Here is a 16,229-nt window from a genome sequence, read left to right as displayed (position 1 = left end):
TATAAGATCAAATTGTACAAATAAAATGCATCATAGCATACCTTTGTGGCACCCGTACAACGCCAAAACTGAACTTCCAAAACTGAACCAGCTGAAATATAGATGGGCTTGCGAAGTGGGAAGAAAATTGCAAACCTGAATTGTGATATATGTATTGTTACAGTTCAGTTAACTTGTGAGATAAATCCTCTAGTAAGGGAAAAAATGCCTTGTTGAATCTAGAAAGAAAACTCACCAACTAAACATGTCTGGGGTTGCTGTAGAAGGTTCAATACCAAGGTGAATGTCTTTATAAAGTGTAGAATCAAAGTATCCAGCAAATCCTAGAAAAAGAGACAAATATATAATAACAAATAGATGTACACTTTTGTCCATGCATAAGTGTCATGAAATGGTTTGCCAGAATATTTCAATTTTCAACAATTATCTGTATTGAAAGTTATTGTGGTACCCAACGGATTTCTTGACATTCAAAATTTGCTTTTTTGTTGCAAATGCAGATTTATAAATCTAATATATGATATTTCAATATGAACCTTATATACATAAACAGGTACAATAACAACTAATATGCACATTATATAGAGTTAACCATGATATGTAATATATTTGTTATATATTAATGCAATAAGCATGGCCTCCACCATGCTTAGGCTGTGTCGAATTTGCATCCCGTTAGGTGTCCATCTACACAGGACATATTGCAACATTTGGTCACAAAGCTAATACATAACCATAACAAAGCACACTAGATTTCTGTTTAAACTTTAACCATTCATTTTATTCAATTAATAGTTTTATTTATCAATAATTAATTTGGGTCAGCATGTACAAACATGAAACTCAAATCCAAGTCAAGATCTGAAGCAGTGCTACAACCCCTGATACTGTTAGTCTACGTTACTCCTTATAAATCTATTTTCAGCCTGTTTTAGGTTCTGTCAGCTCTCTGCTGCTGCAAGTGTTTAGCATATTAGATTCATATTCAACCCAAATATGTGACACTTTGGCTTGAAGGGCCGACTTTGCTTCTTCTGTCTTGTCAATTTTTTATAATTATTGGCTGCATTATTTAAGGGTTGATTTGTCAACTAATATTAAAAACCCTAAGTTGAAAATAAATTATATTTTTAGATACTCTTAAATGATTTTCCTTCAAGTTAAATTGTAACGTCCCCTTTTGTAAGAACACTAAATCTTGCCCACTATACTTGTAGAATTATTGCAGGTTATGTATTTTCAGTCTGCTGTGGTAATTTGGACAGATTCAATTTGAATGCTGTTTCCCTCTTTGAAAGCTGACCGCTGCTCTCTCGGATGAATGCTATTGCTGAATGGTTCGATCTGTATTTAATTTCTTAAGGTTCTTTGCTCTCTTAGGACAATTGATGTTAATTGTATTGATTTCCTCCATTGATTGATAAGTCCCCTTCAATGCTTGGAATGAGTTCTCCTTTATTGGTGGAAGGGTCACCACCTTTCATAAGAATTGAGTCGCCATTTTTCATTGTTGCCCTTGAGAATAATATATTATTCCTCAAATTGATCTCCCCTTTTTATCTCCTCCTCAAATAAAAATTTCTCCCCTTTATATCCTCCAATGTGATGGAAAGTCACACCCCTTCATAATGATCACAACCTTTCACAATTGGCACCCTTCGAAAAGGGTCACAACCTTTCATCATTGCTGCCCCTTTGGAAGAGTCACTTCCTTCCTTAATCCCTTTGCTCCCTTGTTTTTTCCTTCATCTCTTTTCTCCCCAAATGAAATTCTCTTCTTTCCCTTTTATATCTCATGTTTGAGGGAGTCACAACATTTCATTTCATGCCTTTTGACCATTTATTAACCTTAACTAAATTTCAATTATATTATATTTTATTTCTGTTCTTTTATATTTTAATTTATTATTATTATTTATTAATAAATCCTATTTCAACAAGGGGACATTACATAAATTACCAGTTCTGGTACAAGTGTGGGTACCACAATTTTTTCTCCTTGGGTAACCCCAGTATGTATGCATGTATGGACGTATGGATGCATGTATGTATGTATGTTTGTATGTCTGTAAATGTATGTATGTATGTATGTATGCATGGATGCATGGATGTATGCATGTATGTATGTACAAATTTAAAATTATATAATATAAAACAGGGATACTCATAATTGTCAATTAAAAAACATTTAGATACCTTATAATTTGCTAAAAAGAAAATACTCAGAAATTCATAATTCAGTGATTTGTCAAATGTCAATACACAATGAAAATTACAATCAATATTTAATAATCTTCATTAAATGCACCAAAGTCAACATTTGGTTCAATTTCACTTGAACCACAATGAGTTACAATACCACTTCCACTAGCCATGTATTGTACAAGCTGTCTCATCTAAAGATATTTTCTGGCAATTTGTGCAACAATAGCATCTAAGTCAACACACCCAAGACTTAGATCCCAAATTTTTATCAACCCCTCACATTAATCAAGTTTCTTATGTGAAAAGTGGTTGTAATAACTAGTGGGGATCAGGGAGTGGAGACATTAATGGGGTTGAGGGGCAACACACCTCATAGGGGTTTAAGGAGAACACCCCTAATGGGGTTGAGGGGTAGAGCCCCTCATATAGGGATATGGGGACAACACTCCTAGTGGGGTCGATGGTTAGCACCCTTTCCAAACCCCTGCCACCAAGCCCAGATTAAGGCTTTTGAAACCACACAAGCCTTCATTGCACATGCCGTTTTCACAATTTTATCACTTAAAGGGCGAAAAATAGGTGCCTACACACATAAAAATGTTTTTACAAATAACCTTTTTCTTTTTTCTTCTTTTTTGGCAAGATTGGCGAGGGGCTGGCAGGCCTTGGGTCCCCCAAGGTTTGGCCCAAGTTTACCTAGGGTCCCTACTAAGGAGCCCAAGAGGGATTCTAGGTGAACCAGCCCAAGATCCGGATCTGGACCCAGACTCAAACCATACCCATATAGGTATGGAGGGGATTTATATGAACACGGTGACATAGTCAAATAATAAAGTAGTATATTAATAGGTATTTAATATCATTGTAATACAAAAAACTAAATATTATATATTATTTTAAAATAATGTAGTTACTGATATTTATTTTAATATCATTAACAAAAATTTAGATTTATATTATTTGAACTTAATCACAATTTTTTTTCTTAAATTTTATCATTAATGAATTTGATCTGAATTTTTTCCTTTCTAAACTCAAAACACAAACATGGTGACTTAGCCAAAGAGTGTTGTGACCTTGGATGCACATGATGGGGACATGTTTCTGGTCATGGTCTATTCTACTAGGTCCACGTTGACCTTTCAAATGGTAGAGTGGCCATAGGTGGACATGCACTAGTTTCTCCCTTGAATAAATCTACAAAGTTGTGTTTGACAAGGTCTTTAATGGCCATCTCATTGAGAATGAAGATACCATTTTATTGGCCACCAAAAGCTCACTACTAGCCACAATGAGATCATTAGTGGTAGCGATGTGAAGCAATGTGTTTGGATTAGGTGTGTTATTTGTCTTCCATACCTTAAGATTTTAAGTAACTTAAATGTTCATAGATGATTAATTATGTGTATATCCTCAAGAATTATGAAGTGGGCAAAATGGATGCCAATGTGAGGGTGGAGATATCTAATTATTGTATCATTCCCTTAGGAGTTGAAACTATTGTTTTAACGAGGCATTGATGAAGGGATTACATAGTGGACTTGTAAGGGCATCTTCCTTATTTAGTAGGCATATGATATAATCAGTGCTTCATGGGGGAGTGATTGGGAGTTACATTTGTCCATTATGGTCCTTATGGTAAAAAATGCTCGTGTGACAAGTTACAATCTATGAATGGATAGTTAGAATTCTTACCATGATATTTTGGGCCTTTGTCTTTTGATGGTATCTTTGGGCCTCCAAAGCCTATATATTGAGGGCTTGAGACGAAAGCATTATGCATTTTTTTCTTAAAAGTTATACTACCATTTTTTTCTCTAGAATTAAAGAGAGTTGATCTAATAAAAACACAATGGCTCAAAGAATGTATTGTAACATTGTTGCTAAATAATATATTGGATATGTGCCTGCCTACAAACTGAATTTTATTAATGGATTTTCCCAAAGTATGTGTGTCACTTTGGTATATGGTTATTTCATGTTCTTTTGTAAGCTAAGTTGCCAATCCCAGTAATTTTTTCCTTGGGTAGGGTAGTGTTGTGACCTTTTCACACATCGCCCCATTGCTAACGGGGACCCCCACTTTTCCTGCTTTCCGTGTGTTTAGGTTAGGGTTTTGGCAGCTTAGTGGGCAATTTTGTGTTTCCTACCCCGAGTCTCGAAGTTTTGGTCATGCCTAGTGTCGTTCAGGGTTTTTGAAGTTGTAGGCTAAAGTGCGTGAAAGTTGAGATTTTTTAATGATCCTGGTTTTGTCTAAGTGTTGACCTTTCGAGCATTAAGGTGTTTTTTGATCGTCCACATCGGTGATTTTAAGTGCTAAGATGTTTTGGACCTTTTGGAATTGTTTTCTCGCTCCTAGGAGGTTATTCAAGTTGATTTCGAACTTTATCCCGATATATTTCCTTGTGTTACACTCCATTTTGAGTGAATTTGCCTAAGTCCAGTTGAGTTTTATTGAGTTTTGAAGTTTCCTAGTGGTTTTGAGTAGAAGTTTCCTAGAAAGGTCAAAATTCCACACTAGAGGTGCTTTTCCCCTCATATTCCTAACTACCCATGGTTTTCCCCACTCAAAATCCAGACTAGACATAGATTTCCCTTGAAATCCAGACTTGCCCCATTTTTTCACCACTGTGAATCCATACTAGGGTCGTTTTTCCCTTGGATGCATTAAATTTTGACTAAGTGTCAGGATTTATCCTGACAAACCACGTTTTTCCACCAAGAAGTATGGATGGGATTGTGGATGACAGTTGTCTTGATTCCACACCTGGGTCGATTTTCCACCAGGTCTTTTGTGACAAGTTTTGAGGATTTTTGTGCAAACTCTCAATCTTGACTCAAGTCGATTTTCCACTGAGAGAGATTTCTAATGTTTTGAGTCCGGATTTTCATCCAGACTGGGGTCGTTTTTCCACCAGAGGGGTATTTTTGTGTGATGACTTAATTTTAAGTGGAATTTTCATTCCACACCTAGATCGATTTTCCCCTAGACCCCCATTTTATGCACATTTGATGATTTTCAATGGGATTTTTTAATCCTTACTGGGATCGATTTTCCCCAATTGGCCATTTTTGGATTTAAATTGAAATATTTTAATAAAGTGAGCCCCATTTAATTGTTTTTAATGAAAGGCAATGATTATTTAAAAAAATAAAAAACAATTAATCATTTGCAATGAGCATTTAATGTTTTCAACCTTCTAGAAGCAAATCGGTTTCACCAAGCAAGTATAAGAATAAGTGTTTTATCCCACATTGCTAGTGTGGTGAGATTTGATGATGAAAGTGAGTTCAAATAGGGAGAGAGCCAGCATTATTTTATTATTGAGTTTACCAAGTGTGTCTATGCAAGGGCGATTTTCTCCATAGTTGGCGATTTTGGAGGAAGTGTTCAAGTAAAGTGATTGATTGAAGACTCTTCTTGCTGCCATTTTTCCTCATTGCCATTTCTTTTTCCAGCTTGGCGACATGATTGGTGGCTGCCATTGATGATTGAATGCCACGATTTTTTCGTGAAGTTTGCCTTTTTTTGGTGAGGTAGCGATTTTGCTAAGGGCGATTTTTGTGTTTGAGGGTTTCTACCTCCAAACTTGGGCGATTTTTGTGTTTGAGGGTTTCTACCTCCAAACTTGGGCGATTTTCATTGGTGCTGCTTTCCTTGCTTGCTGTTCTCAGACCTAAGTTGGCAGATTGGAGTGCCTTTGATGACATTTTCAGACTTGTGTGAGGTGGCGCCATAGCTGGACAATTTCGATTTTGGTTTTGCAAGAGTTTGATGCCATATTTTGGTGGATTCACGCTTGGTGGCTGCCATTGTTCCCTACCTATTGTGATTACTTCAGATCTGATTTTTTATGCCATTACTACAGCTAGTTCGACCTCCATTGTTGGCTGATCATCGATTTCCAGACTTATATTTTATTGCCCAGCCAACCACAACTACAGCGATTTACATTTGGAGATATTTTGGGGGCATTTTTAGATCATTTTCAGACCATTGGAGGGCTGTCACAGGTCTGCAACGTCATTATTGGCTGCTTGTCCTCAAAAATTTAACTTTTATCAGCCATACCTATGTTCCTTAGTTTGATTGTTTTCGTCATCATGATTGATTTTCAATGAATTTGTGCATATTTTGAATGATTGCAACATGTTTTGAGAGGTTAATTTATTAGTTGCAGGTTGTCTTCAGATTTGTTGGCAGCCATTGTTGACTTCGGAAGGTGTCCTCAAACATAATTTTGTGTGAAAACACAATCTTTCACGCCTTTCCTTAGTCACTGTTGATCCGGTATACTTCTTTGCACTTTGATTTGCACAAAATTTCTAAGTATAAGGAGGTGTTGATTTCATGAGGGTTTCATACCCTAACCTTGTCACATTTTGTATTTAAATTGTTGAAATCTACCAAGAGTGTGGATTATTTTCCTGATTTCTATACCCTAGTTAGTCTAAATCATTAGGAAGTCAGGAATTTTATTAAGAATATTATATTTTTCCTAAGTTCTAACTTCAAGCTTCGTACAGGTGTGATGTCCGGACTTGAGGAAAGGAGAGAACAACAAAGGATTGTTGAGACTAGATTCTATCCAGAATCCAAGATGTCATCCAGATGGAAGGAGATAACGGACACGAACATGCATTTCCTGAACCTGAACCAGATGCAACAGCGGATGTTCGGAGTTGGAAGCCAGATACCTTCCCCAGCGTATGTGAACATTATGAAGAGCAGTATTTTTCAAGCCACTAGATTTCCACAGTCCATACAATGCAGTGAGCTTATCCTAGAGTGTGCACGATGTTATGATCCTCGCTCCCGAATGATGAAAACTCCTAAGGGTGTCGTCGTTGCCTACCTTGCTGAGGATACGATTGCTGAAGTGTTTGGAATTCCACATGGAGCAGACATGAAGGATGTAACTAAAGATGAATATGAAGATTGATATAAGAAGAAGATGGATGCGTGTAAGCCCATGGTGAATAAGGAGTGGATGATCGAGCCTAGGCCTCATCATTCCAAGGCTCCCAAGACACTCATGTGCACAGATTTCAAAGAGGAATATAGTGATTTAGTATTCCTGCTTAACCGAGTGATGGGGATGCCGCAGGGTGCAATATACGATGGATGGATGTTCTATTTTATCCAGGATTGTCTTAGAGGGACGTTGATAAATTGGTCTAGAATCATAAGTGACAATCTGGACTTTCAGCTGAGAAATGTAGAGCGGTCCAAGTCATTCGCCATGACTTCTTGCTTGCACGGTTTGTTACATACAAAGGTTTGATATGCAGAGGTGAATTCGGGAATCGGCAAGGACAATTTAGGAGTTATGAGTGCTATCCCCAGCTGAACATGTATAGAATTGAAGATTATAAGAGAGTGAATGATGTATTCACAATGTACATCAAGCAGATGCTACAAGGCGAAATCCACAGGAGGTTGTCCAAGGAGGCAACTGAGCTGATAGAGAAATATGGATCGTGGTATATATAGTTTCCCACTTTGACGTACCTTAGGATTCATGGGTTTCAATCCAAACTCTACAAGCTTCCTAGGTATCCTTCTGACAGAATGATCTTGTTGGAAGTGGTGAGACAACTTCTAGAGTTTGATTCCATTCAGAGAGAGAAGCATAGGGCAGGCATGACATTCCCTATTTCAGTTGGGAAGACGTTGGAAGTTTGTTGGTTTGCCTTAGCCGCTAGCACTGCGAGTGAGGAGCTTGCATTCTATCGATTTGCAACCTTCAAGAAAAGAGAAAGATTTGATCCCGATAAGAAAGTTGGAAGGATTAGGGGAGAGAAGTTCATCCACAAGGTAGACATAGAAGATTATTGGGCCAACCTGATGGACGAGTAAGCAGTGAACAGACGAATGTGGTCCGGAATGTCAATGGATTTCATGAGGAAGTGTGGACTTTTCCTCATTCCTGATCAAGTGTTAGATGACAGAGATCATACGCATCCACAGTATGAAAATGAAATGAAGAAGGCGATCTTATTGCCTATTTGGTAAGAGTCAAAAGAGATAGATTTGAAAATATTGATAAGAGAGGTCTTGAGTTTCTCCCGTGCATGGGTAGATATTCAGATGAATAAGTTAGTTGATATGGGTGTTTCCTTCACTTATGAAAAGATGAATCCGGAAGAATCTGCTTCCGAGGATGATCAGAGGACTATCAATGATGTTAGGATTCATGCGAATGAAGAGAGTCAAGCTCCCAAGAGAAGGAAAAACACTCCAGGAGGAGTCAAGGCCAGAGGGAAAAAGATTGAGGAGGTCAAGAAGAAGAAACAAAAGACTATCACTCCTTAGCCTATCATTCCTTCACCCCTCTCAGTGTCCCATCAATTAAGGAAGTTGAAATGATAGAACAGAACAAGGAGACCCAGAAATGTTCCAACACAGTGATACTACCAGAGAATATTCAGGATTTACATGCCACCGCAACATCTGCTCCGCCGAATGAGTATGATGATCAGACAGGATTTCCTACTATCCTTTTGGAAGTTAGTTTGGGAAATGAGGTACATGATTTGACCAGAAGCAATCCTGATGATGATGATGATGATGTTATCTTGGCATTGAGAGGGCTTGATCGAGAGATATGTCTCGATGATGGTATGGAGATATCCACTATTCCTGATTGGCTTATGAAGAGTATGGAAAACAGTAAGAAAATGATAGAGGTATAGCCTATTGATAACATTGATGACTACTTAGCTAGGAGCAATAACGAGCCAGAACCTAAGAGAGCTAAGATCTTGTCACACATAGCTAGAGCTGAGACGAGAATGCGGATTGCGCAGGTGGTTGTTCCTATTGGAGGTGTAACGGCGAACATTGCTACTCCTATGGATGTCCAGATTACTTCAGTTGCCCTTGGCCGTACTACAAGAGAGCAAGAGTTTCAGGAGGTTGGTGATAACCTTAGGGTGATCAGCACAAGGTTGGATAGAGAGATTGAAGAGAAGGAGAAGTACAGAGAAGAAAATATCAGACTTAGAGAGTACATTGCGGGGATAAGGCGTGACAATCCCACCCTTATATCCCCTATTGCAGTTGATCATGGACTACATTCACACTATGAGGCAGCAAGAGATATACTCTCGGAGGTGGAGAAGTGGATTGAAAGTGCAAGAAAACAGGCGAATGATTTCCTTACTCAGTTTGTCTAGGCATATGACAGGACAATAGGGCTCATGTTTAGAATCCAATATTTGGAGGGAGTTTGGGAAGAATTCCAGCCTATCCAGGAAAGGACTATTCCACGCCTTAGAACTTTGAAGAAGATTCCCAAGTCCACATTGATCAAGGAGAATGTTGTGCACAGTGGAGGCAGATACGATTTCCATGGCTGGTATTGTTCATTGGCCATGAAGAAATCAACTTATGAGAATGCCCACCTGAGTTGTACAGAGATGAAAGGATCAATTCAAGATATTCAGTTGAAGATCCTTGCCTCAATTGAGGAGTTATTGGATATTGATGTTAGTGATGCTAGTGGTTTACACTTAGTCGAATTAAGAGACAAGATGAAACTTATGTATTTTTGTCAGTTGGACTCTTTGAAGAAGAGTAAATCATGATTTGGTCTCTTTGTTGATTCATGTTCATGGTTCGTAGAAGCTCATGCTAGATTGGGAGAACACTTTGGATCCTTGCTCGAACGCATTGGACATGATTGATTTGCAGCAAGATACCTTACCTAGCATTTCCATGGAGGAGTTAGATTCTGTATTGGCTAGCTTCTTGGAGTATGCTAGGAGAGAGAGAGAGAGAGAGAGAGAGAGAGAGAGAGAGATGCAGGGATAAATCTTCTAGAAGATTCTCTATTTGATGACTAGGTATCTTTCTATTGGGCCATCTGTTGGTGGCTCCATTTTTTATGTAAACCCTAATTAGGGCAATTCTAGGGTTTTGTTGGCATGATCTTGGCCCTTGATTTAGTTTTAATCTTGGCCATCCATTTTGTATGAGACTCTATATATACCTCATTGTCTCTCATTTGTAAGAGAGTTTTTGTAGAATTGTTGGTATATGTTGCAGCTATTTGAATCTAAATCATTGTTCAATTTGTTGGTGATTTTGCTCTTCAAATGTTGTCTTTGCATTCATGGTTCCCGATTCCTCTAAGTTAGATTAGAATTTGTTTCCATGTTTGTTAGATTGAGTGGAAGATTTGTTGAATATATTTGTGTGGAATCCTTAATCCATACCACTAGCCTCTTGTCGTTGGTAAGTGCGCCATGTGTGGTCAACTGGAAATTTGAGTAAGCTTAACTTCAATTATTATGCATCCCTTGACAAGCGTCAACTTGGATGGTGTCAACGTTTGGTGGTAATAGTTTGAAAATCCATAAGTATACCTTAGATGATTGCACTAAGCTTGTGTCAATACCTGTTTGTGAGATCTTGCCTAGTTTGATTCCACTAAATTTGTTCATCATCTCCTACATTCCTAGGCTTAGAATAGATTTCCTGAACCCTATTCCTTTTGCCCATTTTTTTAGTAAGAATTAAGTCCAGAACTATATTGCTAAATCCGAAGTTGTCAGCACACCTATTCCACATATTTCATGATCAAAGAAGACAATCCGAACATTTATGTAAGTCCCCAAGTGAACACAGCAATTCACATTGACATTTGAGTTACCCACTCGTCAAGACCTGACATTTAGAAACCTTGGAATCATTTTAGTTGATCTTACCCTTAGCATCTAAGGTGATTTTGTTCAAGAGAGGGTAAATTACTTTGGTATTTTATTTTGAAATGTTATGTGCATAAAACACACATCAACAGGTAGAAGTTTTGCTATATATATGATAATCATATTGCCAATATGTTGGTGCGAATAAGGTATTTTACCTTACCAGTTCACTAGTAGGTCCTATTCACATGCTTAGGTTAATAAAGGTCCTAGGGAATCTTTCTAGAAGGTTGTTAATTGTCATAAGATCTTATCTATCTTTTGGCATTTAATTCTTGTTTCCTAGGTCATTTAATAATTGTCACTTTATTTGTCTCATTGTATAGGATTAAGACACATGTCACAATCTTGACTAATCCTATCCCTCTACCTTTCCTTGATGAAAAAAAGGGCTCATGTACATTTCATATTCAATCAATTCAATCTTACATTCAGAATCAAGCAAGCTATTATTGCCATTCTCTATTGTGGAACATTATTTTTGTTTTGCAACTCATCCTGGGGTGTGGGGAATTCACAATTAACTCCTACATGGAGTTAGATGTCTAAATCTATGAGCAACTTGTTGCATCTAAGGGAGCTGATTTGACTTGAAGCTTTTGTTAGGTGCATTTTGCGTCTATAAGGACCTCAATTGAATCCAAGGCATCACAGAAAACTAATTTTGGCTTTTGTTTCGTCAAAATCTGACATCGTGGGCTAGATCTACAAGGATTTTGTAATGTCCCCTCTTTTACCTAGCCTAGAAATATAATAATTAAAATTAAGTTTTAATTATTTAATATGGTCATATGGTCATTAATTCCTAAGCGACCACTTTATGTCAAGGCCACTTTATTTCTCAAGCAAAAGAAAGAAAGTAAAAATGGGAGGGAAATATGAAGAGAAAGGCAAGCTGAAAAGGTGAATTTGAAGAGCTTCACAAAAGATTATAAAAGAGCAGTGAGAGGCTAAATGGAGATATGTTGAGTTTTATTCTTTCTTTGCTTGTAACACTTGTGGTTCCCAAGTTTGGATTTGATCCAACTCGATCTCTTGAGGACACAAACCTTCTTGAGAAGATCAGTTCCGGTGGTGAAACTATCCACCCTAACCGATGTTGGCGGAGTCACAGATTTCACAACTGGATTCAATGTATAGAGTTTTGGAAATGTGTTGAAGTATCTTTCAGAGACAAATTTGCAGACAATAAGGTACAATAAATTTTCGGCATTTATCTTGCAATTCTTTGTGGCAAAAGGTGGTTTGTAATAACATGGCATTCTTTGCAAGTTTATATTAGTATCATTGTGAAGTTTTGTGTATGATTTTGATGAGGAAATTGGGCTATTTTATTGAAAATTCATAATAGTGCTGGTTGCCAAGTGACTACTTTAAAATCTAGAGCAAATATCTAAAGGTTACCAAAGCCAGATGGTGGCTGAGTTTTTGGAGCACTTTAGGCCAAAATAGACCCTTCCATCATGCCTGAAAGGGCCAAAAACCCTATGATCAATTGTCAATGTAATATGCAGCCCTGTTTGTGCCCTTTTTTATATATGTTTCTGTCTTGTTTTTTGCAACATAATCAATGACAATATTAATGTAGATAAAGAGATAATAATGCAACAATTTTCAGTTCAGAAAATGACTAATCTTCAAAAATAACAGCCGGAAATTCCATATTTAATTGCTGATATGGAAATCCATTTTTTTGCAAAAATAACAACCTAGTTCATAAAAATACACTACATATATAAATCCAACATACCCAGAAAATGCAGCAATTCTCTTGCTTGAGCTGCTCACCAAAATAACTAAAGTATCACTCCAAAATGAATGCCAACCCTCACGATCTGCTCCAAAGGCTACACAGAAGGTATGCAAGGAAGTGCAGGTCCAAAACAACCCAAAACATCAAGTGTAACCTCCTCAAAACCCTAGACGCCCATCAAAAGAGTGAATGGCCAGCAAGGGAGAACATACAGCCAACAAAATAGAAATTATACCCTCCTCAATCTTCTTTAATTAAATCTGATATTCAATGAACTTTGAAAATCTGAAAATGTAGACTCCAATATGCCAAATGTGACCTATGAATGAAATCACCAGATTATTCTCCATATTGTATCTCACAACAACATGGAAAATGTTGCATGCAAAGGTTTCTGTCCTCACAAACCAAAGAGAAGAAGCAATCTCCCCAAATCAGAAGCAAAATCAAAATCAATGCTCAACTGTCAACATATCCTCCAATGAGAGCCCCAATCCTCCTCTTATATTTTCTTTTCGCTTTTTGGTTGCTTTTTCAAAAAAACATTTTTTGCTTTTTTGCTATTTTTTTGGAAAAGCACTTTTTTTCTTTTATTCAATAAAAGTCACTGTTGGCGGCATTATTGTACACAAACATAAGACTAGTTAATTAAGTTGTAATTGTCTTGGTTAGTTGGCAACCGCGGGGTGGTAGTTGCGGTGCGACGGTTGGTGCTCGCACCCCCTTGGTACCTTTAAATACTTCTGAATGTAACTTGTGAGGGAACAACAATTATGAATGGAATAACATCTCTTATACTTGTCTGATATCTATGGCGTTATTATTCTACATTACGTGCTTTATGTTTTAAGTTATTCACCCGAGAGGGCAAACATTTGGCGTTGTTGCCTAGACATACTCGGGAACGGAAGACGCGGATGGCACACGGACACGATGGGCCTACCCGTTGGTGAGGTGAACCCCGAGGCCGACGACGTGCGGACAAAACTTTACACAGGAGAAGACACCGCAACGAGAGAATTTTCAATTCTGCTCCAGGTGGCCATCCAGACCTACGTCAGACGCGAGGCGACGGAAGCGGAAATCCCACCAAGTGTCGTGTGGACAGCGTGGGAGGTGAGCCCAGCAGAAAATCGGTTGATGAACCATCTTACCAGGTTGCTTGCACAGGCATCGCTGGCACAACAACCTTGCCTAGAGGAGATTGCCCAGGAAGAGCGATGCCAACAAATTCTTCAGCAGTGCGAAGAAAACAGCCGACGGGAAGCGGAACGAGATGGCGCCAGGCCAGGAGGGAATTGAACCTTGAAACTTTCTATATTCAAATAAAAGTGTCATTGACACGAGTTGTATCTCACGAAATGAATTAAAAAAGATGTGTTTTGGTTTATCTATTGTGACTTATGGAAATGTGCAACAATTAATGCCCAACCTACTGAATAAAGATAGAAATAAAAAAGCGGAAACGGACGAGTGGGAGGCCGTGCAGAGGGCCTTGATTCTGGAGCAGCGAGTAGAACAGAGACGGAGGCTGAGGCAACTTGCCGAAGGACGACCTGCCAAAGGGTGGCCCGAAGGGAACCACGAAGGTGTCACGGAGGGTGCAGAAGCCGAGGGAAGTTTCTACGCGTTGCCAGAACACCGTAGGGCGCGGAGCCACGAAGAGTTTCTGGAAGAAACAAGGTTGCAGCGAAATCTAGTCGAAGAGACCCGGGATCAATTCAGAAACTTATCCCTTACACCACAAAGTGAGGACCACCAACGGGAACCAGGGGTGGTCGCAGGTGAGAGCGAAGGGGAGGGCAACCGTACGGGTGTAGGTGCCACACACAACAGGCAAAACACCGTACCTCTAGTCGCCCACGCAGGACACACCACCGGCGCCGAAGGAAGCAATGCAGGGCCACAGACACAGGCACAGCCACCCCCAGGAAGATGACCCGGGATGGCGAGTAAACAAAAATTGCCAAAGTTCACAAGGGACGGCAAGGAAGACCCCTTTCAGCACTGTCGTACATGTGAAACCATTTAGTCTGCCAAAGGAGTGACAGACCAGGATGACTGGGTACAGCAGTTCCCAACCACGTTACATGGAGTTGCCATAGATTGGTACTCCGATGTGGACAAGCAAAAAGTGGCCACGTGGGCCAATCTACAGAAGGAATTCATGGAGGAGTTTCGATTGCTCCGTGATGACAATGAAATTGTAACGGAGATATACAGTACCAAACAAGGTACCAAGGAGACAGTACGGGCATATAGCAGGAGGCTGAAGGAATTGTTGGGTAAAATGGAAAGCCAACTAGCAGATGGATTGAAGAAATGATGGTTCGTTGAAGGATTGAAATCCTCCCTACAAAAAAAAATGAAAATTGTACCCCCGACGTCATATGACAATGCCTATAATAGGGCGATGGACCTAGAGAACGAATACAAAACATCAAAGAAGAAGAAAAGTAATAAATACTCATCTGACGATGATGAAGACTCTGACGGGGAAAGCAACAGCGGTGGCGAATCGAGTAAAAAGGTGCACACTCTCCAAAAGGACATGGAACGAATGTTGAAAGAATTCAAAGCCATGAAGGGGAGTTCAAGTAAGACTGAAGAAAACGACGTGTGGTGTACCGACTGTAGGAGTGACGGACACACCAAGGGGTCCTACCCCAAGAAGGCTTTCTGCGACATTTGTCAGATTGCGGGACATTTGACAAAGGAATGTCCCTACAATATGAAAACTAGGAGCCAACAAGTTCTCTTCACGCAAGAGCAGCCGACCGTCGGAACTTCGCAAACCGCTAACAATAGTGCATCATCTGGTGGATACCGGAACAACCGGCGAGGGGGGAAGACCAATAATAATAATAGGAGCTGGATCCAGTATGATGCAAAGGGACGGCCAATGATCCAGTGCCGAGCCTGCAATCAATGGGGCCACTTTGCCAAGGAATGCATCTCAGAAGAAACTCCACAAAAACTATGCAAATGGTGTGGGCTTGGAGACCACGATGATGGAACTTGCCCAAAATCTGGAGTGAACCTGCTCAACATTGACAGGACGGAGGAACGAGTATTGGCAATCACGCAGTCACAGGCAAAGAAGGCCACATACCCGAACCTCCGCACGGAGAAGCTACGGGCGCTGGAGGCGAAGGCTGAAGTAGCGAAGGAAATGTTGGCACAAGGGAACACCCAGGAAGCGACAAGTACTTCCCGCTATGAGGCCGAGGAAAATATCCTGAAGCAAATGCTGCAGATTGAAGTACCCGTGAAGATGAAGGACCTCCTGGAAACGATGTCGCAATTACGTACGACACTCCTACGTACGATGCAAGTAACTGCGCATAGTCAGGCGACCCGGAATACGGATGTTTCCGGCTAAACACCTACAGACCCATTGGTCTCGACACTATACAGTGGCCGGCACCCAGCGGTGGTAGAAACGGGAATACTTGGCACCATTTTGACTGACACTATTGTCAACAGCGGGTCCGGAGTGAATGTGCTTCCGAAAGAAACCTGGAAGCAGCTTGGCAAGCCGACACTATGGCCGTCAACC

The 16,229-nt window shown here is 39.6% G+C and overlaps 1 protein-coding gene across 5 annotated transcripts in view; it reads right to left on the bottom strand.

Moving 5' to 3' along the window:
• LOC131027445 (protein arginine N-methyltransferase 1.5) overlaps positions 1-16,229 on the bottom strand; it is a 113,730-nt gene that overhangs the window by 762 nt on the left and 96,739 nt on the right. For all 5 annotated transcript variants that reach the window (XM_057957518.2, XM_057957521.2, XM_057957520.2 and 2 more), the window contains 2 exons: positions 236-323; positions 42-135 (listed from right to left, as the gene is read on the bottom strand). In XM_057957518.2, coding sequence (XP_057813501.2) covers positions 42-135; positions 236-323 — 182 coding nt within the window. The remainder of the gene's footprint in view (positions 1-41; positions 136-235; positions 324-16,229) is intronic.

The sequence above is a fragment of the Cryptomeria japonica genome, chromosome 4 (genome assembly GCF_030272615.1).
Source record: "Cryptomeria japonica chromosome 4, Sugi_1.0, whole genome shotgun sequence".
Classification (NCBI taxonomy): Eukaryota; Viridiplantae; Streptophyta; class Pinopsida; order Cupressales; family Cupressaceae; genus Cryptomeria; species Cryptomeria japonica.
The sequence above is the reverse complement of the archived record's forward strand: the minus strand, read 5'-3'. Positions and strand labels throughout refer to the sequence as shown.